Source organism: Ambystoma mexicanum, chromosome 3q (genome assembly GCF_040938575.1).
Source record: "Ambystoma mexicanum isolate Mex_15411 chromosome 3q, UKY_AmexF1_1, whole genome shotgun sequence".
NCBI classification, from domain to species: Eukaryota; Metazoa; Chordata; class Amphibia; order Caudata; family Ambystomatidae; genus Ambystoma; species Ambystoma mexicanum.
Genome location: NC_090926.1, coordinates 299,814,940 through 299,841,971, shown reverse-complemented (window position 1 = coordinate 299,841,971; position 27,032 = coordinate 299,814,940). Strand labels below are relative to the sequence as shown.

The 27,032-nt window shown below is 47.3% G+C and overlaps 1 protein-coding gene across 1 annotated transcript in view; it reads right to left on the bottom strand.

The window, feature by feature from the left end:
- LMBR1L (limb development membrane protein 1 like) overlaps positions 1–27,032 on the bottom strand; it is a 271,100-nt gene that overhangs the window by 78,146 nt on the left and 165,922 nt on the right. The window contains exon 13 of the mRNA XM_069653833.1: positions 5,107–5,180. Within this exon, the coding sequence (XP_069509934.1) occupies positions 5,107–5,180 (74 nt within the window). The remainder of the gene's footprint in view (positions 1–5,106; positions 5,181–27,032) is intronic.

Sequence of the window (27,032 nt, the reverse complement as noted above, 5' to 3'; positions counted from 1 at the left end):
TTAATCTTCTGCAATGATACCAAGTCGCAAAACGCTTCCATTTCTGTACATAGAACTTCAAAGTAGACAACACTCTGGACTTGGCGAGGACCTCCCTGTAGTCTGCCAGCAGCTCATAGCCACCAAATTCTAATACTGCAGGAGACCAGCCTTCAGGTTCAGCTATCCTGGGCCCTGGTGCAGAATTGCGCCTCCTTCCCTTTTAAGATCTGCGATCACTGGCAGCTTGACTGGAGGGGACACTGACATGCTGAGAAGATCCGGGTAACAGATCTGCCTCGGCCACGCTGGTGCGACGAGGATCATCCTGTGCCGGTACCATCTGAGTTGACGGAGGGCTCGTAGCAGTAGTGACAATGGAGTGAAGGCGTATAGAAACAAGCCTTTGCAAGGGAAGGAGAATGCGTCCCCCATGCTCCCCGGTCGGGGGAACCTTCGCCGTCAGAGGGATCTGGGGACTGCCCCATTTCAGGAAAAGATTGTCCATTTGATACTGCGGAAGCTCCCACTCGTTGCAGGAGCGCAGCTCCCTGCTGAGAGTCGGCAGCAGTGTTCTTTACTCCTGCCAGGTGAAACTGAATGAGGAACATTCTCTGGGCGACAGCCCAGTGCCACAAGTCCTGCGCCTCTCTGGAGAGCGCTGGGGATCTGGTGTACCCCTGCTTCTGGATGTAAAACATTGTGCCGGTATTGTCCGTGAAGCCCTTCACCACTTTGCCCTTTAGGAACGGAAGAAACGATTTGAGGGTCCAAAACACAGCCCGCAGCTCCAGGATTATGGTGTAGTTTCTCCTCTGCAAGCCACAAGCCACTGGCGTGAATACATCCGGTGTGGGCTCCCCATACTGCCAGGCAAGTGTCCGTCGTAACCATCTCTGGAACTCTGCATCTCTGCAAGCCACACCACCGTATCGCTCGACAGAACCCTTCGTCGAGCAGGATTCTTTCCTGGAAGCTTTGGACACCTGGATCCAATGGACGCATCCGCAACCTGCAGAGACGGATAAGGTATATGCATGATGACATCATGCCAAGCAGCAACTTGATGGTCCTCACCGTGGCAATCTTCAGTGCTAACAGCTATTGCACCTTGCCCAAAATGGCCGACATCCAGTCCTCCGATGGTGCCACCAGGCAGGACACCGTGTCGAGCCTGGATCCCAGAACAGCGCGTCCTGCAATGGAGTCACGCAGGACTTTGCATAATTCATCGAGAACCCCAGGTCCGTCAGAAGACGGATGGCCCTCGCTGTGTGATTGGCGGTGATGTCCCTGGACTTGGCCCGGATGAGCCAGTCGTCGAGGTAAGGATACACGTGCATCCCCTGTAATATAGATGGGCCGACACCAGAGCCAGGCACTTGGTGAAGACTCTGGGCACTGATTTCACTCAAAACTGGTAATGTTTCCCTTGTATGACGAAGCTCAGGAACTTGTGATGCTTTTCGTGTATGGGGACGTGGAAGTAGGCGGCCTCTAGCTCCAACTATGACAAAGTCTCCCTCCCACAGCTGGCCGAGCATGTGCTGCAGCATGACCATCCTTAACTTCTGGGACTTTATGTACTTGTTGAGTCGTCGTAGTTTGAGAATGGGCCTCTAGCCTCCGGTCTTCTTTCTTATGAGAGAGTACCTTGAGTAAACTCCGGAGCCCTGGAGTCGCTTTGAAACAAGCTCTATCGCACCTTTTCTTAACATGGGCCAAACTTCCAGCAGCAGCTTAGGGATGTGTTGTTCCCGTCGGGCCAGCCGTGGTATTCGCTGACACTAGTTGAAACTCCAAAGTGTGTCCATGGGCGAGAGCATCCAGCACCCATCAATCGGTGGAGATGGTCTCACATGCTGATGAAGTTAACCTGCTGGCCTCCCACTGGGGTGCAGGGGTGGGGACCAGACGTCTTGGCCGGTTCAGTCCTGCTTGGAGGCCAGCGCGCCACCCTGGGAACCTTGACAATGACTGAGGCCACCTCTGAAGGCCTTGGAGCGACCCCAGTTGACTTCCTGGGTCGTGGAACAGGAGGTTTGGTGGTATGAGGAAGAACCCCAGCTGAAACTCCTCAAAGACCTGCTAGACTTCCCTCCTGCGGTACGAAATGACGGACAATGCCGTTGCAGTGTGCCCAACGCACAGGCCGTCTGTGTCGGTGTTGATGGCCTGGAGGGATTCATCGACTGCCTTACCGAAAAAGGTTGTCTGCCGAAGGGCATGTCCAGGACCCTCGTCTGGACCTCATGTCTAAAGTTGGTGGCCTTGAGCCAGCCACGATGACAAAGGCAAACCCTGTTTCCCCATCTGGCGGAAACCCGTGTCCGCAATGTAGAGGGCCACGGTGATGGCGTGGTCTGACGCCACCTCACCTTCGTAAGGATCTCCAAAGCCTCGACCAGTGTGTCATCGGGAAGCAAATCCAGGAGCTGAGCCATCTTGAACCAAAGCTCCCTGTCGTATCTTTGACCGTCGTTGCTGCCGAGTAGATGACCTTTCTGCCCATGCAATCCAATTTCTTCCCCTCGTTGTACGGGGATGCAGATGAAGAAGAGGACTTCTTCCTGGCGACCGCCAAGACCACCGAGTCCGGAGGTGTTTGAGACAGCAAACACTTTGGCGCAGACTCCGGAACCAATATTTTTTTTCCAAGTAGGTCTCTCTTCGCTGGGGCTGAGGCGGGGTTTCTCAGCAGGGCCAGCCTTCATCCCAGATGTCCTTTGGGAGCAGTACTGACAGAATGGTCTTCCTTTTTGCCTCCCAGCACTGGTACAGGAAGCCCTCCTCCTCTTTCGGAGTAAGCTGGAAGAGTTCCAACGCACGGGCGATCATGGAATGGAAGGAGCCCACTTCGTCCAGCCCTGAGGCCCTAGGTGGTGGGGACATCCTGCCGTTGCCGGTCATCGCCATGTCTGTCCCCGTCCCCCTGGGGGTGGCGGGGGCAGCAACGGTTAGAATGCAGGCATAGGGTGTCTTTCTTTGACGGTGGTTGCCCCGGTGTCAACGCCGATGGTGCCGCCATCAGCATCCTCTTTTGAATCTCCGACATCAGCGTGTGGCGAGTCGAAAGGATATCATGCGACAGTTCTCTAGGGCCCAGGTCGTCATCCCCCTCAACGTCATTGACACCGTCTCCGGCTGGGCATCTACTAGACGTTCTCATTGTCCTCATCGTCACCATCCTCCTATGGGATGGTGTGGATGGAAACAATATCCTCCTCTTCGGATGAAGTAATGGCTGTGCTTCCCCTCATCCCCACCTCCATGCCCCCCCCTCTTTGGTTCCTGAGGGGTCGTTCTCGGGCTAAGGTCCAGCATCCTATTCTTCTCCGGAGTTTTATCTACTGGCTTGAACGAAGACTCTCGCCTGGCAGGAAGATTCACTCTGGCCGCCACCGGGGCACCCTGCACTGGGTCAGCCCCTTTCGACTTCGAAAGGGAGGCCACCACCAACTCGATCGACGACGATTTGGCCTGGACCACCTGGGCCTTCACGGGTGGTTCAGACAGAGTCCTGCTTGGCCTTCTCTGGTTTCTCCCGCAGCTTCCCTGGGGTAGCTGACTTTCTCTTTGACGAAGAACTGGAGTGGTGGATGGAGATTGAGTGAGACGGAGACTATGAATGCGCCCTGACCGTCGCAGGAACCGCTTGCGCGGCAACCTCAACGGAAGCAGAATCGCAGTGCTTGGCCTTGTTTTGGGCCCCCACGGATAGAGCGCACTCAAAAGACTTAGAAGCCCGCTCGGGCTGGCTGGATCCGGATGCGGCATGCCCCTGAGAACTGCCTGGGGTGGAAGCCCTAGCCTTAAGCCACGTCACCAGCAGGACGAGTTGATCCTTCATTGTGTGTGCTTGGAGAAGCCACGCCGATCTCACAATTTTCATCCTTGTGTGTCGGGTGTAGGCAATACAGGCACTGGGAATACTTGTCGTCCGTGAAAACTTCCTCAAACCGCAGCTGGAGCACAGCTTGAAGAGGGAAGCGCCGTCCTCCCCTGAAATGGCCCAGTGCGTTGTAGGTCTGATGGTCTTCTGAAAGCTTCCAAGAAGAAAACACTCAACGATGTTGCCCTTGAGGAGCGATGAGATGCTGAAAAACGGGTCCCCATTAATCGGATGAGTAGATTATGGAGCACACTGGCTCCATCGATCAAAAATAGGGATTTATCAAAAAAGCGCAAAAAAAAGCAGAAAGCTTGAAGAGCAAAACAAGAGGACCCCCAACACTTGAACGTGCAGTAAAAATCTGAAGATGGCTGCCAGAGGAGGGCTTACGGAGAGGGCAATCCTTGGCTGGGGTCAGTATGACCCAGAGCTCAGTGATTGATTTATAGAAACCTTCGATCCACTACTGCACACCTTCTGAATGTGGATCGGGTCAAGAAGGTGCGTGGTAAGGGACACTCGTTTTGAGTTTTGGTGGCATATGCATGGAACGAACTGCCAGGAACAGAATCATTTGGTCTTATCCCGTTTATGTAAAGCAGCTGCCTACCAGTCTGTTTGTTCCTTTTTTCGCAAATGAGCGCCTGGACGCCTTAAGCGCTATATAAATGGTATAACATGGGAGAAAGACCAGTTTATAATGTAAAGTGAAACTGTTTTTTCTTTTACCGAGGATTCCCAACCTGACCACAGGGAATATTCATGAGCATGTGAATCCATACCAGATCCCATGCTGGAAAAATAAACTATTAATAACTGAAACCTTGAGTATAAGTATTACTTGGCTACTTGTATATGCACATTTATATGCTACAGCTCACATTTATCCCTCTTGATATAGGCCTGGCTGCTCAGTCACACAACCAACTTGTGTAGTACAGCCCTATTCCAAAAGGTGGGTTACTATCAAGTAGATCAGGGTTGTGTAGTCTCACAGTGTTACTACATCAATTCTTGCCCAACACGTGCTCAGCATAAAACCGCACATTCAATTGAGCGGAGTAGACTTGGCATCTGTGAGCTCATCCTTCTCATGTATACGTCACCATTCTCACTCAACACCATTTAGGCCTACTGAAGGCGGGTACGCGGGCCCCTTAGATCTCACGATTTTGTTTTACAGGCAGCAGGAAAGGCAGGCTCTTCTAGCATTCCTCAGTCGTCTGAAAGGATACAAGATGAGAATAACCTGCACAGCAGCTCCGAATGAACCAAACATTGAAAAAGACACTTTACCAAGATGGGCATCCTATAAGGAAGACAAGGAAGAAAGGGTTAACAATCTTCTTGAGGAGGAGCAGAAGAGAAAGAATAACAAAGAAAACAGGCAAATTAAATGTTCCATTCACATACGGATTGTAAGGGTGTCCCTCATTACGCTCACACCAGTATCAATAAACCCCCCCCCCCCCCTCCTTCAAGGGAAATAAGGCAAAAAGGCGATCTTGTAAGGATAACTAATTTAATCTTACAAAATGAGGATGGTAGCAAAGGACTCTTCTGCCTCAACAGTTTTCTCCTGTCCCTCTCCCGGTTCCTTTCCTGCCAGAGTGGTATTAAGCAGGTTTAGCTTGCCGTGGTGATGTCACTGGAGCTGGATCATGGCTTCATCCCTACCCTGCTGACAGGCGGGTAACCTTTAACAGTAGAACATTCATTGAAATAAAGGCGTGGAATAGCATAAAGGAACAAGTAAATGTATAATTATAACAATGGGCTGGATTCACTCAGTTAATCAATAATCAAACATATGATACTTCTCGTTCTGCTGAATGCCGAAAAGTAGTCGGTTGTCCTTAAGTAAAGATATTTATGTGGAATCACACTCAGCAATGAATAGCTGGTGACTAAGTTCCTATAAAAAGGACACCATCTCATTATCTGTATTAAGGCCTGCTACCGTAGAATTAAGTTTCCAGATTATTTTTGCTTCCATTTGTCTGAGTTTCTTCTCTTTGTCACTTCCACGTCTACCTAATGTGACTCTTTGAAGACCAATGAACTGGATGTCTGCCTTGTCATCCAGTTGGTGTTTCTCTTGCCAATGGCATGCAAGAGGGAGTCTAGGATCTTGGCTTCCGATTTTCGCTAAATGTTAAGTTCTCTGATCGTGCTGCCAATGTACACCAATTTGCATACACAGATGATTGCATAGACCACATATTTTGTCCTACAGTTTATAGGTTGTTTAATTTTCAAGATCTTATTATTGCCGCTGGAGAACAAGTCTGTTTTGTCATGTGCATATTTGCACATGGTGCAAGTTCTGCATTTCCTAAATCCATTGGTGGTTGATGTTAACCAGTTTGATGGTTCCTCCGTTGTGTCTGGAAGGTTTGAAGGGCTTAGCTTATCTTTCAGTGTCTGTGGGCGGGAGCGTATTTTGTGCCCATTGCAACTCCCTTGGTTTGCCTGTAAAATGTATCATTGAAATTGAAAATGTTGCACTCTAAGGATAGTTGTAACATTTCTTTGATCATTAGAATTTGATGGTACATCGATGCTGAGTCATCCTTAAAAAGGTACGATCAATTGTTTGTAAGGCCCATGAGTGTTGAATCAATGTGTATAATGCTTTCACATCCATAGTTAACAGTAAACAAGTCATTCTCCCATTTCCAAGATTGCAGTTTAATAATTACATCGGTCGTATCTTTTAGATAAGCTTTCAAATTCATGGCTCTAGGTCTCAAAATATTATCCAGGTACTGTGAGATATTCTCCGTTGACCAGCCTATTCCACTTAGAATTGGTCGAACTTCCAGTATTGAATCATATTCCTTGTGGACCTTAGGTAAGAAATACATTATTGGTATGATCAGATCTTTAATCAGGAGATACCTCTTTTCATTATCTGTAAGAAAACCTTTTCGGTGCCACTCATTCATTTTGTATTCCAATTTATGTACAATTTCCTTAGTAGGGTCAGCCGGCAATCTTTCATAGCAACCTGGGGTGTTAAGGTGACTTTTCTGTCCATAATAACAATATTACCTCCCTTGTCCGCCTCTTTGATCACTATTGAGCCGTCACTTTGCAATTTATGTAAAGCTGCTTGTTCTTTGGGGGTCAGATTTGGTTTAGTTTTTGTGTAGTTGTCTTTGGTCTGTTTGGTAGAGGTCTTGAGATACTGCCTTGTAAACGGTGTCAATGATATTATCAGCTGCAAATTGGGGTACAACTCTAGAGGTTGCACGTTAAGATCTCTCAGTACATTGGTAATATCATAATCCACTGGTTTTGTGATTGATCTAAGTAAGTGAATTTCTTCTATTTCTTTAATGCTTAATTCACTCAGAATGATTTTCTGTTGCTGTTTATATGTCCCCAGTGCTTTAGTGGCGAAGAACTTTGTCAATTTCCGTACAAACTTGAAAAGATCAATATCTAAGTCCGTCTCATTATGGTGTGTAGATGGAGCGAATGAAAGTCCTTTGTTTAGTAATTTGCTCTCTTCGGGTGATATCCATCTACTTGATAGAGTAAGAATAAGATTGGGCCCTATTTCACTCGATTTATTTCTTTTGAGGTCGCTCTTGTAAGTCTTTTGTTTGTATTTTCTTGTAATCCTTGATTTATTAGATCATGTTTCCCCCCCCTCCTTCCTCTCCTCCTGGTGTGCTGGTTGTTGTTCCGGTATTCACAGGTAACTGAAAACGGACCTGTTTAGGTATGAAATTTCTATTGCCTTTTTTATATCTCTTGATTTGATTCATAAAGCCAGAGGTAGATCTTCCACTTGTACTTTGTTTAGCCCCGGGCGTATCTGTTACGGTTGTCTCATCTGTATTCTGTGTTTCTCATTCTGAGTCCGCATCCGAACTTGCGGATGATGTATTTGGTGTGCTAGTTTTTGATGCGAATTTCGTTGGGTGTGTTATATTTTGCTTGAAAGGTACAGACCCTATCATCTTGATAGTCTCTCTCATCTCTAATGCTTCCTCAGTTTTCTAAATTCCGCTTCATCTTCATAATTTTTCAGAATGTCATGCATTGTGTTATAATTCTTCTCCGTCGAATCTTGTGACTTTTTCTCCTCAATTTCTTTTTTGGTTTTATCAATTAGTTCTATTGTTCTCTTATGTTCCCGTGTCGCGTGTTCAATCAGTAATTCTACCATTTTCTTTGAGCTTCCATTCAAATTATGTTCCCAGATCTCTGCTAAGTCATTGTCCTGATCATTGTTGAAATTAGGGAAGATCAAAATCCGTAAACCTCTGGGAATCCATTCGTTTTTCATGTAACTTTCCAGGGATACTATCTCCCAGTATTTGTCAATTTCTTTCAGAACAGAATCAATCGTAATTAAATGGGGATCCAATTCACTGGTGTCTGATGCAACAAGTATTCATTTTATAGATCTCACAATATACATTGATCAGAAGCAAATTAGAACATGCACATTTCAGAAATCTACTGAAGTCAACTCTACCCTACACGCGACAAGCTGCCATCACAAACCAACAATTCTAAACGTACCATCAGGTGAATTTTTAAGAGCAGGAAGAAACTGTCAGACCACAGAACACTTTGTCAAAGAATGTAATCTTCAGAAATCAGGATTTCTAGCTAGAGGATATTCGGAACAATGTGTCAACAAAGCTTTGGACAAAAGTCAGTTAACACAAGAGGAAACACTAGTAAAAGGGAATAAAGTATTGGAACAACCAACTATTGGTTTCATCACCAAATCTGGCAATGACTTCAGATACGTAAAGAAAATCCTAGCTAAACACTGGTATCTGTTGAAATTGGATGAGCACATCTCCAATTTTGTTGATGTAAAACCGAGGATTATCTTTAAGAGCACAGACACTGAAAGATGAGCTAAGCCCTTCGAACCTACCAGACACAACGAAGGAACCATCAAACTGGTGAACATCAACCATCAATGGATTTAGGAAATGCAGAACTTGCACCATGTGCAAATATGCACATGACAAAACAGACTCATTCTCCAGCGGCAATAATAAGATCTTGAAAATTAAACCACCTATAAACTGTAGGACAAAATATGTGGTCTATGCAATCACCTGTATGCAAATTGGTGTACATTGGCAGCACGATCAGAGAACTCAGGACCCGAGTACGAGAACATTTAGCAAAAATCTGATGCCAAGATCCTAGACTGCCACTTGCATGCCATTGGCAATAGAAACACCAACTGGATGACAAGGCAGACATCCAGTTCATTGGTCTTCAAAGAGTCACATTAGGTAGACGTGGAGGTGACAAAGAAGAAACTCAGACAAATTAAAGCGAAAATAATCTGGAAACTTAATTCTACGGTAGCAGGCCTTAATACAGATAATGAGATGGTGTCTTTTTTATAGGAACTTAGTCACCAGCTATTCATTGCGGAGTGTGATTCCACATAAATCTCTCTATTCTCATTCTCTCTTTACTTAAGGACAACCGACTACTTTTCGGCATTCAGCAGTACGAGAAGTAACATATGTTTGAGTGATTAACTGAGTGAATCCAGCTCATTGTTACAATTCTACATTTACTTGTTCCTTTATGCTATTCCACGCCTTTATTGCAATGAATTTTCTACTGTTAAATGTTACCCGCCTGTCACCAGGGTAGTTCTCACAGTGCAGTGCTTTTCGAGATTAGATATTGTCCGCTCCATCATTGCACCGCCATTAAGAGTGCTCGAACTTTTAGGTTCTCCTATTTTCATTGGAGGCCTATTTTTGGTACTTAATATGAATACCTAATATATGCCCATGAATCTGACTTGTACATAGTCATGCTGAATCTCTTAATACCGCGTTCATTAGGACTTACTATATTGTATATATGAACGGACTCCATCCTAACACGGTCGCCAGCTTTACATTGGCTTAAACATGGAAAAAGGACCGAGTTAGGGCGATTGTCACCATAGCAATATAAACATTTACACTGAGGACGCCTAATGGCGTCCCCTCGAGATTCTTTGTAACACGCGATTAGACGCTGCATTGCTATACTAGGTAAGAGACCGTCTGGCATTTCACGGCCCTCTTTTCACTCTGAAATACATAGAATTCTTCGCACGCGAACAAGAGCACTTATCAATCCATTTTGTTAGCTACTCCTGTCACGCCTCTCCCGTTGGGGATTATTAAGGAACTATGATACTTCTCTTTGAGAAGAAGTCTGAAAGCAAGACTGTTAGAAACAAACGCAAGCTCCAACATTACTATTACACTTTATAAAACGCCACAATAACAGAAATAATGGGATTTTACCACGCATCAGCTTTAATTTTTGATTTACCCAACTATTTGGATACTAAGGTGATTGTGTCAATATTTTACACCTGTAGGGATCTAACCCTTTTATCTATGGAGGATGAATGCCAAATGTGACAGGGGCACTAAAGGAATTTAAGGTAAAGAAACTCAATTTTTCAAATGAGCCTCACAATGAATTCAAAGCTGATCTTTTACCCATTCAAAAGTACCTTATTTAATAAGTGTCTTGTATTTATCTTTTTCAAAAATACCCCTTCCATTACCACTCCCATTCCCCATCCTATTTTTGTCTGGCTTTTTATTTCAATTTGGACTTTTTCTGTTCATTTAACACTACTCTGAACTCTGTTTTTTTGATTAATTCTTACAATTTATGGAATGTGGACAATTGTACATGGTTATTAATGTGAAAGTCTACATCAAAATGCTCACATTGAACTTGTGTTATAACGTTATGGTACTATGACAGATTAATAGCCCCGATTTGAGAAAGGTCCCTGGGAGACCGAAACACGTGTCATTATCTAAGGGCATTTTTGCAAATAAACATTCTCTTGGAACATTTGGCGCAATATCCTTCCGGGTTATTAATACCTCATACTAATGCTTAAGCGGGTTTTCTCTTGGCTAAACCCATTATCCGGTGAGACGCGACTATATGCATTTAAGGAAACCTCTTTCAAATGCATTCATCATCACAAGATGTCGCCATGTTAGACCAAACCGCTACAGCCAAGACTAATAGTTAAATGCGCCTTATATTTAGACAATAACTACCTTCTTCAGTGCTTACCTGTGTATGTGATTATGTTTGCATCAGAGAGCCTTCCCAGTGCCCCTAACCCCTTGTCCATTATAGCACCTTAAAGAGGTCTTGCCTAACTCTAAAGCCCTTGGGGTTCGGGAGGACCCTAGTTCCTTCCAATCAGGATTCAGAGACTCCTCCGCCCAGCCGCCCGGCATCCTTCGTTACCACTTTAAATAATACAATCTGGGCTCAACAAGGTATACACAACCATCATTAACAGACACCAAAGAAGACAATTTGTTAAGAGGTAGCAGAGGACTGTAAATACACTTGAGGGACAGTGACCGACGTATGTATTACAGGATCAATGAGGTGCAGAGAGATTGAGTTCTGCAGTGAATTACATTGTGGAGCAGCTGCAAGACTGATGTACCATCTGCTCCTGTAAATAATCGCTAAAATACAGAAAATCCCTCAGTTTTTACGTGATGTGCATGCACAAGTACTGTATCAGATACTGATGTGACCCAAAGATGCCTACTGTACTGGTAGGCATCTCTCGCACTATACAGGACTCTTGAATTCCCGGTGGATCCTCCATCATGGCTCAATGTATGCGGATACCTACCACATTATGAAAGTCATTCCCTCCCACCCCCTGGTACAGACCTGGAGCAACACTGCAGCCTAGGTACATATATCGCACACCACTAGCGTGGACATGGGCCGCAGGCACGGCCAAGCATCGATGCATGATAGAACACGCCTATGGCTAAGCACATCTGGTCTAGTGCACACATAGCCGTCCAGACTGAAACATCTGACGTACCCCAACACCTCTGCCACTAGCAGACGGCGACCAGCACCCAAAAGGAATTTGGTATAGCCGGCCACACAGACTCAACAATAGCAAACTATCTCCAACCCCCACCAGCACCCACCCATGTGTCTGTCCTCTCTTGGGCTGCTTAGTCACGCCTTGCCAGTCACCCAAGTCATAGAAGGCAACATGCACACACGCACTACTAAACTAAACCCCCCTAGAACTTTCCAACCACACAGACTACGTCACCAAGGCCGTTCAACCGAGAAAGAAAGCGCATTGAGACCACACAATTGGGGAAGTGCTATATAAATATACAATACAAACACAGCTTTCTCTGGTGTGGTCCTGAATGCCCTTGCAGTATTCCCTGCTCAGATATAGTGCTGCACGATAGGCGGGCAGGAGCTCTGACTCACTTTCCGCTGGTTCTTTCCTCCAGCTGGTTTTTGCTATGGGTTTGTGGGGGTCACTGATGGGTTGCTATCCTGTTGACAGTCTTCTCTCACGATTGTTGATTCCAAAGGCTTTAACCACTGGAACTTTCCACCATGATACTTTACTTTGAGAAGTGGTGTATGCTGAAAGTGCAGCTAGATTAACTTTAAAGACTATTCCCGAATCCAAACGATAAAGCAGATGACAATGCATTACTTACCGTAAAAGCATTTCTGATGTTTGTATCTGCTTAGATTCACATGCTGTGCATAGGTCCGACATCCAGTGGTCACTGCGGAGTATTGCATTTTGTTTTTCGTAGTCGAAAATGGACGTCGACAAGGCGTGTCTGAAATACTATCCCTATAGTGACGTGCGTTGTACCCACAACCTTTGGTCGTTTTCCTATTTAATCCACAATCCCTCACGCGTCGAGGACCCTCTGTATTTTTCTGCCCTGAGGGAGCCTTCTAGATGTGAGTGAGTACAGAAAAGAGATATAAAAGGAAGTTTACGTTCCTTCCATCCGAGCGGGGAGGAAGGGTGGGCGCATGTGAATCTAAGCAGATACCGTAAAAGCATTTCTGATGGTTGTAAGTAATGCATTGTCTTCTGATGTTTGTTAATCTGCTTAGAATCACATGCTGTGCATAGACTAGCGAGCAGTACCCGGAGTTGGCGGTGGGTTATGAGAAGGAACAGTAGAGAAAAGATGTCTTAATACTGCCTGTCCCACCTGGGAGTCAGATCTCGAGTGTGCATCTAGACAGTAGTGTTTTGTAAAGGTGTGCACAGAACTCCAGGTAGCCGCTTTGCAGATGGACTCAAGGGGAACATTCGCAATGAATGTTATGGACGCTCCCGTGCCTCGAGTAGAGTGTGCTCTTGGCTTAAAGGGCAGTTCTCTCTTAGCAAGAGTATAGCAGAGTGATGCATTGAACAATCCATCTAGAAATAGTGGACTTTGAAACTGCATCCCCTTCTCTTCCTGCTGCCACCGAGACGAAGAACTGATTAGTCTTCCTCAGTGGTCTGGTTCTTTCCATGTAGAACATGACCGCTCTGCGCACATCTAGTGTGTGCAGAGTTATTTCTCCCAAGTTGGAAGGATTTTGAAAGAACGTTGGCAGTTCTATAGACTGGTTTACGTGGAATTTCGAGATGAATTTCGGAGCAAACCTTGGGTGCGTGCGTAGAACCACCTTATCTCTGTGAACTGTAACGAAGGGGTCTAGAACAGAAAGAGCCTGTAGTTCACTTACTCTCCTGATGGAGGTGATAGCTATTAGAAAAGCAGTCTTAAGAGTGAGGTGTTTAAGAGATGCTTTGTGCATGGGTTCGAATGGTGAGCCCATGAATCTGGTAAGTACCACGTTAAGGTCCCATCCGGGAGCTGGGTCAGCTATCGGGGGGTGTATTCTCTTTACCCACTCCATGAAGGCCTTTATAACAGGGATCTTCCACCACGACACTTTGAGTTGGGAAGTGGTGTATGCAGAAAGTGCCGCTAGGTGGACTTTAATGGAATTGAACACTAGACCTGAATCCAATAAGTGGGTCAGCTATAGAACAATATGTGTGGGAGAGCAGTCAATCGGGTTGATGCTTTTTCCCCTGCACCAGATGACAAATCTCTTCCACTTGCTAGAATAGCAGTGGCGAGTGTTAGGTTTTCTGGCTTCCCTGAGGATGTCCATGCATCTCTGCGGGAGCTGTAGATGTCTGAATTCTATGATCTCAGGAGCCAAGCTGCTAAGTTCATGTTCTGGGGGCATGGATGCCGAGTCCTGCCCTTGTCTTGTGACAGCATGCTGTACGGGCAGGGGAGTTTCACTGGGGGAGATAGAGACATCTCCATCAAGTGAGCGAATCATGGCTGTCGGGCCCACATTGGGGCCACCAGTATCATGGTCACTTGTTCCTGGTGCATCTTGTGCACCACCTTGTTGAGAAGGGGAGTCGGGGGGAAAAGCGTAAACAAATTTCCCTGACCATTGCATCGACAGACCGTTCCCCTTGGATTGGTTCTGGGGGTACCTGGAGGCGTAACTGACATTGTGAGATCTCCAGGGTTGCGAACAGGTCTATTTCTGGGAATCCCCATTGTGTGAAGACGTCGAAGACGATGTCTTCGTGCAGTCGCCATTCGTACTCTTCGGGCAGGGGGGAAATCTCTGCTGAGTTTGTCTGCCAGCAGATTGAGTTCCCCTGGTACATGATGTGACAGTAGGAACAGGTTTTGTTTGAGAGCCCACTTCCATATATTTTGGGCCAGTTTGGACAGTCCTGGAGAGAGGGTGCCCCCTGCTTGTTGATGTAGTACATGGCTGTGGTGCTGTCTGTAAGGACCAACACAGTCTTGCCCTGTAGGTGTTCCTGGAAGGCTTTTAGCGCCTTGAACACAGCTAGTAGCTCCAGTAGATTTATGTGTTTGGATGCTACGTTCAGAGTCCACACTCCGTGAGCAGTCTGATGGGATAGGTGAGCCCCCCCATCCTGTGAGGGATGAGTCTGTGGTTAGAGTGGCTTCCGCCGCGGGTGTGGCAAAGGGTTTCCCTCTTTCCAGGTTTTCCTTTGTCCACCACCGTAGCGAGAGAACCAAGGCCTGCGGAACCACCACTAGATCGTCCCATAGTCCGCTGGCCTGACACCACTGGCTGTTGAGCCACTCTTGCATAGGGCGCGTACGCAGGCACGCCTGAGGTACCAAATAAATACACAACGCCATCATGCCTAGCAAGCGCATTGCTTTGCGTACCGTCACCTCTCGATCGGTCACATATTGAGGGATCTGAAACAGCATGTTTTGGACCCTCTCGGAGGGGAAGACGAGGCCGTCCTTTGTTTGAATTAGAGCCCCTAGGAATTGTTTGATTTGGCTGGGGTCTAGGCTGGACTTCTTTTCGTTGATGGAGAAGCCCAACTGGAACAAAAGGCCTACAGTCTTTTGGGTATTGGAGAAGCATGTTTCGTAAGAATCCCGTTATGAGCCAGTCGTCAAGGTAAGGGTAAACTGGGATGGACAACCTGCGCAGGTGGGCCGCTGCCACTGCCAGTACCTTCGTGAATACCCTTGGTGCCGATGCTATGCCGAAGGGTAGCACTCTGAACTGGTAGTGTTTGCCCTCTATCATGAACCTGAGGTATCTTCTGTGCGCTGGCAACATTAAAATATGAAAGTATGCATCTTTCATGTCCAATGTTGTCATGTAATCTCCCTGTGATAGCAGTGGGATCACTTCCTGTAAGGTCACCATACGAAACTTCTGGGGTTTGATAAACTTGTTCGCTGGGCGCAGATCTAATACAGGGCGCATGGTTAGATCCTTTTTGGGTACAAGGAAGTACACTGAATAAATACCTTCCGTTACCTGAGATAGAGGCACGACCTCTATGGCTGCTTTTTCCAGCAGTTGTACTTCTTGGAGAAGGATGGCAAGGTGTTCAGGTGTCATGAGTCGTCCCCTCGGGGGTCTGTATGTTGGGGAACCGTTGAATTCGATGCAGTATCCGTGGGCTACGGTGGAAAGTACCCAGCGGTCTGACGTTATTCCCTCCCATGCTGGAAGAAAGGATGTTATCCGGCCCCCGACCGGTGTTGCATGGGAGGGGACGCAAATCTTCGCGTCACTTGGTGTTGTTGGGGGCTTGGGGGCCTCTGGGGGTGGACCCCCGACCTCTCCCTTTGCCACGGCGCTGGCCTCTTTGGCTGTACTGCCCACTATTGGTCTGGTAATTGGTGGCAGGGTACTGTTGCTGCTGATTCTGCTGTTGGCCACGGAAAAAGCGTTTGTTGCCATAGCCGCGTCTGGTAGTGGGCTTAGAGATCTGGTCAAGAGTTTTGATAGTATCAAACTCTTTTTTAGCCATCTCCAGAGCCTCATCCACCACTTTCCTGAAGAGGTTGGAGTCTTCAACAGGTTTATTTATTAAAGACACCTGTGTCTCCGGTTTGAACCCTGAGTTGCGCAGCCATACATGGCGTTTTAGGAGTATTCCCTGAACCAGGGAACGTCCCGCTGTCTCTGCAGCATCCAGAGAGTTCTTTACAATACTCTGGTTGACCTGGGTTCCTTCGCCAATAGTTGATAGCAGGCGTGTACGTAGTGGTTCCGGCGCTTCTTTGGCGTCTTTGCGCAGTTTGGCCCACTGCGCGTCCGCGTAGCTAGCTAGCAACTAATTGTTGTTCGCAATTCTTGCCGAAAAGGCAGCCGAGGATGTGACTCTCTTTGCAAGGGCATATAACCTCTTGCCCTCCTTGTCAGGTGGTGCCTCGCTGGTGGACAGCGGCACCCCTGCCCTCTTCCTTGTATTAGTTACTACAAGGGAATCTGGAATGGAATGTCCCCTGATGTACAGCGGGTCTGAGGGTGAAGGAGTGAAAGTTTTTCAATTCTTGGATTAACTCCTCTGATTAGTGCGCCTGTGGATAGCGAAGGGATGATTCTTCTCTTTACTGAAGCGAGGAGGGGAATGGTCTGGCTGACCGGGGGTTTCTCCTTAATTACTCTTTCCACAAAGTCTATTTCAGGAGAGATCTCCTCAGTGTCCAGTTCGAAATGTGCTGCTGCTCTGCGCAACAGGGCATTGAATGTGGGCTGATCGTCAATGGGAGACGTGTTTCTAACAGGTGAATTGTCAGGAGGATTTAGGTTCAGGACATCAGTGTCCGAATATACTGATGGGGATTGCCAGGGATGAGCAGGTCCTTCTGGATTTTCTCCGAAGCCTTCTCCTACCATGTCTGGGCTGTCTTCCAGACCTTCCTCCTGGTTCTGTCCCTCTTCATCGTCTACAAATTCATCCTCCTCCTCCAAGTATTGTTCCTCACCAGTGAGGTCATACACATTATGGAAATCTGAGGCTGTCTCCTGCTGGGGATTGAATAGTCTCGGTCATTTGGCCCTGGGGTCCTCCTGAGGCCCTTCTCTTGTTCTCTTGGGAGTGGGAGTGGGAGGGTTCAGGGTCTTCATAAATTTCTCCATTCTTTCCATGCAGAGATGGAGCCTTTCCATGGTTTCATGGGGTACCCCTGAGCGGTCTAGCGGGGGAAAATAGTGTCATCTAGCTGAAAACGGCTCGACCTCTCCCATAACATCGAGGAAAGTGTCCCGTCGCCTTCCGAAAAGCCTTCCGGTGTGCTGGTGGTCCCCCCGACTGAAGGGGTAGTCCCTGTCTTTCTTCGGGCTTTTTCGGCGTGTCTTTCGACCTTTGCGTAGCGCTCGACGTGTCTTTCGGCGTACGCTTCTGGGCATCGGCTACAACGATCCTCGCCAAGCTCTCTGTGACTCGTTTGTCAGCGGAGGGCTGTGCTTTCGATGTTACGGGTGTCGATCGTTCTACGGCGGCATGCGCTCTCTGCTGGTGCACGCCGGCCGATGGTTTGGGGGCGGCGCCCTTATTTGCCGAAAGCCCAGTCGCTGGTCGCGGCTGCGAGAGGGGCTTCGAACCTGACCGGTCCGAGGAGGCCGCCGCCGGAACCTGCGTCTCCTTGGGCGCTGATGCTTTCTTCGTCTTTGACGAAGAAGAGCCATGGGTTGTGTGCTTATGTGTGGTATCGTGTGCGTCAGTGTCGCCGGGGTGTTCATCCCCATAAGCAGGGCGTGAGCCGAGCCCGTCGGGGACAGACGACGAAGAGCGCGAGCGCTCTTTAGAGGGGTCTACGACTTCCGTAGCGGAGGTCGTGTTATCACGTTCCTCGTCACTGTCGGTGGTAGCAGCGGCGGGTGAAGAATCGGCCTTAGACATAGCGTAGGCCGCCCACCTCTTGCCCCTATGGTCTTTTAGAGTCTTTGGCTTAAGAAGCCGACAAGCCGTGCAACCCTCTTCTTTGTGATCGAGGGGCAAGCAGCGGTTACACTGTGAATGCTTGTCCTTCCAAGTAAACTTGCCCTTGCAACGCGGGCAAAACCTAAAGGGTGTCCTCTCCATAGCCGAGGCAATAAATCGTGATAACGACCCCAAGGGAAAGGAAAGGGAAAAGGAAAGGCATTTTCAGAAAAGAACCAGAGATGTCAAACGACCCCACTCTCCCTACTGTATTTGGCCTGCGAGGCCAGGCCACGTGTTCGGCAACGCCGAAGGATCTCCTCCGCTCGTCCCCTCCGTCGAAGATCTTGCTTGGCGGAGACAGCTTCACAACTGCGTCGAGGGAGGGATCGATGTGTTATATATTAAATAGGAAAACGACCAAAGGTTGTGGGTACAACGCACGTCACTATAGGGATAGTATTTCAGACACGCCTTGTCGACGTCCCTTTTCGACTACGAAAAACTAAATGCAATACTCCGCAGTGACCACTGGATGTCGGACCTAAGACAAAGTGTTTCTACTTGTTGAAATAGTAGTGTCCGGTATTGGGTGGGATAACATGTTGTAAGGGCATGGTAGTTTGACTGGCGGCCCAAGTGACATTTTCAACAGGTGTGAAAACCATGTTTGTTGTGCCCATATTGGCGCCATTAGGAACATCTTCACGTGTTCCTGGTGAAATGTGTGGATTATTTTGTTCAGAAGTGGAGTCAGGGGGTGCAGGGGAGCCTACGCAAATCTCTGACCAATTAATCCACTCTGCATTCTCCCCCTTGGACCTCATCTAGGAATACCTGGATGGCGAGTCTTGGCATTGTGGTTTCTGTTGTGTTGCACGGAGCCCTATGTCTGGATGGCCCCAGTCTTTGAAACCATTGTATAGAATGTCTGCATGTAACTGCATGCAATGAGGGAAGATGCATGTGTCTGCTTAGCACGTCTGCTAGACAGTTGTGTTCCCCTGCAACATCATGTGACAGGAGAAACATGTTTCAGGGTTCCAATTCCAGAGGTTCCGAGCTAGTTTGGATAGACCTGGAGAGTGTTCCGCTTGGTTTGTTCATGCAATACATGGCTGCAGTGCAGTCTGTCAGGACTTGGGCAGTTTTCCCAGTTAGCTGTTGAACGGCTTGTAAAGCTTTGAATATTGCTAGTAGCTCTAGCAGGTTGATCGGTTTGTTTGACATTGCTTGCGTCCACACGCAGTGCATGGTCTGATGGAGAAAGTGCTGTGAACAGTCAGGAATAAAGACAAGTTTGCCATGTTTTTGGTTAAAGACTTTTATTGAAAATAAAAGCGATTGAGAAAATGCCTCTCTGACCTGGCTCTAAGAGGAATAACCCTATCTAAAACAAAAACTGATGATCTGTCCGTGTCAGGATGTCAAAATCAAAAATGTCCTATGTCCAAAGTTCTATTCTGGCCCTCACACTACAAACTTTACCCCAAGGCGGAAAAGGGAATGGTCTATAACCTCAAGTCGTTTGAAAATTGTTCCTACAGGAAAATGACCAACAAATGTTTCTTCAAAGATTAAGTTCTTGGTTCCAGATGGTAGTTCCTTTCCCCTGGATTCTTCTTTACTCCTTGAGGTTTTTCATATACAGCTGTTCTTTAGGCTCCTCTTGGCCAAGCACAACACTTGAACAACGGTTTGACGTCTTTGTTTAACACAATCCTCCACTCTCCTGTCAGGACTTCAGTTCATTCAGGGTTTGCGCATTCTCTAAAAGCTTTTTGGATAGGATATTGGATAACGTATCTTCCTGATATATCACCTTCTTTCTGCTTTTTTTCATATAGGCACTGTATACATTTACACATTAGAAAAGGGTTTGTGACTTAAGTTCCCTTTTTTCAATATGACAATTTTTCTGCTCTCTCAGGTTAGCAACTATGAATCGTTCTCACTCGGCGTGCTCTCCAATATGCCCCGGAGTCCCTGTTGCTCTCAGGAGGGTTGGATCTTCTCTCGCGGTCGGCTGTTGAAAGATTCCCTTCGGTTTCCTTCTCACTGCCCATTTCTTTCATTTGCCAGTCCTTGGCAGCTTGCACTCTACATGTCTGCTGCCCTCCCAGCTCCGGTAAGCAAAATGCTGCTTTCCACCATCTGTGAACGCCCAGGAATTCTTCGCCGGCTCCTGGCGTTCAGTGTCCCTTGGCTCAGCAGTTCCTTTCTCCGGTGGTTTGTAGCCCAGCTTCACCAAGCTGGTTCTGGCTTATCGACTGCTACTTGCAGAGTAGGTTGTAACGCTCACCTGATATCCACGGGGACGTCACTCAGCCTGTTCTGACCTCTTACAACCTGGAACCCTTCCCTGGAGTCTACTCGACTGGCGACTGGGCCTGAAACACAGGATTGGTAGAGTTTAACGCCTTATTGTCTGTGTGCTTGAACCCCTTCTTCCCCGGGGTCCAACCCTTCCCTTTGATCCACAGCTCACCTTGTTTTCTTGTGTGCTCTCCGTCCTGCTTTCAGCGCAGGGGTGCGTTGATTGATGCAGGCTTGTTGCTGCCTAGTTACTTCACTGGCAAGAGTCCGACAGGTAAGTATAATGAGTCTTTTGAACAGTTCTCTAACTTTGTTCCTTTACTTCCTTAGATGGCCAGCGTCCGAGGATGGCGACGTGCTGCTGAGATGAGTAGCGCCGAAGGTGAGTGAGGGCGCGATGCGTGATGCGACCCTTTCGTATTTGTATTGAACAGACTTCTTTTTCTGTGTCTTTTAGGTGCCGCAACGTTTTCAGCGTGGATGCCGGTTATGAAGAAGAAATGCAGCGAGTACGCTGAATGCTTACTAATGCCTTTTTCTGTTCTTTTCCCTAAGAAGCGGCGTGCCGGGATGGGAATGACACTGCCGAAGATGCCCGCAGAACAGAAGAAGCGATGAATGATGGGCAGAAGCACCGCAAGGTAAGGCTGTTCCTAACGGTGTTCTTGCAGGAGCTAAGCGCAGAAGAAAGATGCAGGCCGACTGGAGAGCGATCCGAACAGAGTGTCATGCTGCAGGTGCAGAAAACGCAAAACATGTTTCTCAGCCTGGGTGTGGCTTAATAGTCTCTGGGTATCCCAGGTGTCTCTGGGCTGAACCACACCCGAAAGACTAGACTGCACATGCAGTTCTGGGAACCGAAATATGTGGGGCATCCATCTTGTCCCCATCAATGCACTACAAGTCCAATCCCCAATGTTATCCTATGGGAGTGAGCGAGTCTGGTGCCACAAGTGCCAGGTCTGACTCCAAGTGGGTCTGTGGAGAGATGGAGAGGCCCTTGAGGGCCATGTAGGTGATCGTGGCCTGGCTCCAACCTGACATCTTGGAGGGCTGGGGACATGAGGGGCAGGAATCATGACAGAGGTGCAACTCTCCCTTGCCAGTCACCATAGCAGCTGCCTTCCATTCGCCATCTGTGCGGTTTAAATTTCCCTGACACAGGTATCCGCCAGGAAACACTTGAGCGCTCACTAGTTTTGCAGTCTCTTGCTCCATATTGCTCGATCCCTCCTCCTCTTCGTCTCACTATTTCGTGAATTCTGGGAACAGAAGTCCATTGTAGATGGACTTCTGGAATTTGGATGAGCATTTTTTTTAAAGGATGTGATGGCAAGTCATTTCTGATGGACTGACAAGTGGACTAGAAAAGGGGATTCCATTGGATTGGCATGGTTGGTTCATGTTAGGTAGAATTTTCAGTGTAGTGTTAAATTGCTCCCACCTTAGAGACCCCCAGCTCTTTTGCTAAACTTTGTACTTTTAATTTGATGTGTTTTCTGTGTTTCTTTTTAACATTGGAGTCTGACGAACTCCATAGGCATCATCTTTACATTGTGACACATAGCACCTTTAGTGCAGTGGCACTGGGAAGTCTTAGATTTCCCAAAGGTTTAAATACCTTCTCTTGGTGAAACTATTGTTTCCAAGAGCAGTGAAGTGAAATTGGCTTTACTTACATTTTGTAACATTTAGACCCAGCACACACTATACGGTGCTGGAGGGGTTACTTAGTATCCCCTTTGTCTAGTTTCTCATGTAACATTTTTATGTTACCCTTTCTACAATTAATGGCTGGTGGCAGTGGTTTACTTTTTACTACCATTTACTTGTTTTTACCGCAGGCTGCATTCGCAGCCACAGTAAAGCACCCATGGGTGCCCATTTTGTCAAAATGGCCCCGTCTTCTTTTTTTGACATTTCTTGTTGGAAAGGCCCTTCTTGACATTTACTTGGCGCGCCAAACAAGGTTTGGTCCCTTTGTTCATTAGGTCTTTGGCAGGATTCATGAGTGAAGGCTGCCTCGGGCTCCAGTATGTCTGGCAGGGGGAGGAAGTGAGGGAGGTGCCCGAAACTCCCTGTGCTTAATCCCCTTGGTTACAGGAATGCACCCAAAGGTGATTGGCTGGCTGTCCGGCAAGGATAGCCACCATGCTGTGTGATGACAGCTAGGCTGGAATGAATGGGAGAAACCTGCATAAATGCAAGGTTTTTGGCTTGGAAGGCAGGGTCAGCCACTGGATGAAGGAATCCGAAGAATAACTTGGAAGAGATGCCTGCTTCAACTCCTGGGCCGTTGGTTTGCCCGGTGAAGCCCTGCTGCTGTGCTGAAGCTCCAAATTCACCTCGACTAGAAAATCCCTGCAAGGACGACTTCTCCCCTTGAGGTGGTGGGACAAATCAACTCCAAAGTAAGGCCGTCTGGACATCTTCTCGAAGCTGGTTGTATTTCCAATGCTGCTGCTGCTGGAACCGAAGAGCCAGGGAGAGAAACACCAGATTGTGTGCGTTGCTTTTAAGTTGGACCCGAGCACTAGGAAGATCCTCCGGACTTCCCTGGTGCAGGACTGACTAAGACTGAGCCACAACAGAGTACCCGGCCCCAGAAGCAAGGAAAGTCTGAAGCGGTATCCAAGAACCACAGTGTTGCATTTGCTGTCAGACGCGAGGAGCTGAAACTGCTGAATTGAAGTTTGCCGATTGGTGCCGCTGACCTTCCAATTGCAGAGCAGGAGTCCCCAGACGTTCTCCCTTTTGTCCCCACGACAGGCTCAGGAACAGGATCTGCAGAGCTGTACAGGAACAGAAGCCAGCTGGAATAATTTCTTCGAACCAGAGTTACTATAAAGTCTAAGAGAACTTAGCTCATGTTGTGTAGCCTTACTTGCTCTCAGTTGAGCCCTGTCGTGGTTACCTTGTAGAGTTGCTAAAGCTTTGCCCCTCACAAGCCTCTCAGCTTGTGGCCCTTCAAGTGTTCTATTTTCTACAAGCATTGTGCAAGACTTTTTACCTACCTGCAAAAGAAGATCTCAGCTCCACTTGACATTATGCAATTAACATTGGCTGTCCGGGCTCCTTGAGAGACTCCTTTACCTCTGACATTGTGCTTTGGCCTTTCCTCCAGTCAATCAACTCGTAAGCCATCTGGATACCATTCTCAAAGCTGGTTAGGATTAACCAGGGGGAAGGACGCCAGTGTGTGTGCTGGATGACAGCTACTTGAACCGAAGTGACTCAATTTTGTCAGCTTTTTCCCCAACAATCCCGTGCAGTGCAGGCGTGCCCCCAACGTCCTCCCTCTGGTCCCCACGACTAAGGCTCAGGAACACTGAGATCTGCGGGAACTGCCAGGAACCAACGTCTTCAGCTGCATCTTTTGCTTCATACTAAGGTACTGTGCCAACCCGACAGAGAACGCCTCATGCAGTGAAAGTTTGTGGAACTTTCCCAACTTGCAGGCCTAATAAACTCTTGTACTGCTCACATTACCTCTCGAGATAAGCCTGGCTGCTCAGCTCGCTACCACAAAACTGTAGTACAGACTTATACCAAAGGTTGGTTTTGTTTACACCTTGTCAGGATTACATGGTACATTTCAAGAGTTTCAAAAGCACACAACTTTAAAAAGGCACACCGTCAGGATTCCATGGTGGATTTCAAGAGTTTCTAAGGCACACACTTTAAAAGGGCACCAAATTAAAAATTACTGTTAATGTAAGTCAATTTTAGCAAAGTGGTGTTTGGGTAATGTTTGCTTTGAGTTGAGAATTTTAATAGAAATATTCCTTAATGAAACTTACTGGAATCAATTGTTTCCCCAAAGCAAGGTGGAGTGTCTTTTCAAACGCAGTGAGTGGAGGGAATAGATGAGGTAGTTTGGAATTCTAACAAGAGTTAGAAACTGCCTTTCATTTTAGTTTCCTTAGTGGCAGGTCGCAGTTCCTTTAGCTCAGTGAATCAAATCTTAAAATATTTATAAATCTTGGATACTAAAGAAGATTTAAGAAAATTACTATCATCTGAAGTTTTGAGATGTTGAAGTCAAGACCTTCCTTGAATCAGAGAAGTAAAACAGATAAAGCAAGCTAAGTTCTTCATACTTTAAAAGTCAAGGAGTGGATATAATTCATTTTAAAAGTTTTAGAGCATCACTCCTGCAGGAAGATCCAAGACTGGACCAGACACACCTGTAGTCCTAATTGTATGTGGTGGTCCCAGAGGGTACTGCATGCAATTCTGCCTAACACGCCACACCACCGCTTGATGGAAGTCCTCGTCGAGAACAATCTGATTTGGGAAGCTTCCCGACACCTGGATCCACCAAGCGTCCAGGAATTCCTGAACGGCTCGCATCTGCAACTTGCAGAGTCGGATCAGGTAAATGCAAGATGACATGCCGAGCAGCGACTGTACCGTAGCGGTCTTCAGTGCAAACAGCCGCTGCACCATGCCCAAACGTTGGTCGTCAATAGGAGAGCTGGTTCTAAGATCCTCAGTGACATCGGGAGACTGCAAGATAACAGCGTCAGGGTAATCTGGGTCATAGTAGGTGGGATCACTAGGATCACCATACCATCTACCCTGGTCATCAGTGCCCTGATCGTCTTGATCATACTGAAAGTGTCATGTTGTGCGTCCTTGGTCACATCAATGATCTTGTGAGATGGCGATGTGTGCATTGTGTGTATTGTGTGTATTCTAGGGGACTTACCTGGTGGTTCCCCTTCTATTGTATCCAGAGACGTTAGCCTAACAGGTTAACGTTCCATAAAGGAGACAAAAGATGAAACTATCCATTGCCTCCTCAAAACTGTCCCCAGTCCAATCTTGGGTGTTACTGGAAGTGGAAAAACTATTTTCTCTGGCTTAAAAGTAGGTTTCTTTTGAAGTGAAAGAAATAAAGGAGTAGACTTTGCGTAAGAGGCTTTATGTGATGTTTTTGTAGGACCTGTCGATGTTGTAGTGTGTCTGGAAGTTCTTGAGAGATTTCTGTGTCCTTGTGTGTTTGGAAGATTTTTGTGCTTTCGACGTACGTTTCAATGACTGTTCAGATGAGGGCGAGCGGGAAACGTGCTCAGTCGAAGTTTTCTGCAAAGCAGTTAGTGTCCGTTTGCCATGCGCTGGATGCTTGATCCTAACTGCAGCAGGCTTTGGATGTGTCGATCCAGAAGACACCAAAGTGTCTTCTGTTGCCATGTGGCCCTTCTTCGATGGGTGCTGTGAGAAACCTGGGGGTAATCTCCAGCGTAGAACCCGAGAAGCCCTTATTCAGGTGGCCAGGGAAGTGCTGGCGCTCTCAGATCCCAACCCTGGGGTTGGACAGGGGAGGGAGGATCACCTGGGTAGGGGCATGCTTGGGGAAATGCCCCAGGTGAGAGACAGTACTACAATGCGGAAGGAGAGAAGAACGAAGTCCCTGAGATTTTCTTTGGGTATTCCACCCAAAGAAGCTCCCTTAATAAAATCCAACCAAAGCCTATACCTCTGGTAATCGAACTAGGAGCCCAAGCCCTCTTACCATCAAAAACCACAATTCCCAGAATCCTTGGTTTGCTGTTGCCTACCCAAATACTCCCAGTCATTCCTTTTCCCATCCCTCTGATTATTATTTCCCTCACTCCTAACCTGCTCATGACAACAAAAAACCTTTGACACCTACACCTGTGTATCTCGTAGAAAAAAAAAAGGACTAATGCTAAAACTGTTTACGTGACATGTCCCAACACAAAGGTCAGGCAATTGAATGGAATCACACACACCCGACGACCTTTTCCCTTCCCCACAGGGATAAAAAGGTGCAACACGAAAGCACAGGACGAGCAAGGCAGACCACACAAAGTGATAGCTATCTCAGCACGGCAGTTCAAGAGGAGAAGAAAGACGGCGCAGACCGAGAGGGTGCCAAGGAGAGAAGCGACCTTACCCTTTCTGACCAAGGCCAGTGAATCCTCCACAGAAGGAATCATAAAACCGCAAACAATAGCCAGCATGTGTTGCAGCAGATGTCTACGGTACGCGAGACCCTCTCCCGCTGATAACCAAGCCGGGGAAGGACGCTAGACACGGTGGTATCCAAGGATAAAGAAAGGCAAGTGGTTCATCACAGCTGGTGAGTCGTGGGGAGAACGATAAGAAATCGAACTGTGTTGAACGAAAAGTTGCCAACGGCTGATGTGAAAGAATTAAAGATACGATTGAGGAAGGGGGACACAAGAAACAGGAGGCCGGCACCACGTGGGTGCTCAAGCAAGAGACTCTGGGCAATTACCCGATGGTAGAAACTACGATAACCAGAAGCCCTTGGGAAGAGTCAAACAGAGGTCAAAGTGGTCATACAGGGGTCTTGTAAAATCCTCTGTAGCATCAAAAGTCTTTGACCGGCAGATGATTGCGAAGCTAAGGGAAATGAAAAATGAGCGCATGAACAGTGTGTTGTAAAAGTTGGCGAGAGTGAACCCGGCAGAGGGAAGCAGACAAAAGGGGCGGAGCCCGAAGAACTGTTTAAAAAGACATTAAGATTCATGAAAGTAGGAAAAGCCACAGTGAACCCGAAGGGGGGACGCAAATATACTTTTGTTAAGAGACTTAATCAATGAACCTGATAAATGGTACAGAACCGTCAGCTCGTGCTGTGCTCAGAAGTCACACCTTGTTCCGTGCTCTAAACGTGGGGGAGACCGACCCCTGGCAATCACACCCTGACTTATTATTTGTGAACACTTCTTTCTTTATTGAAAACCCTATCCCACATTTTCTGTAAGT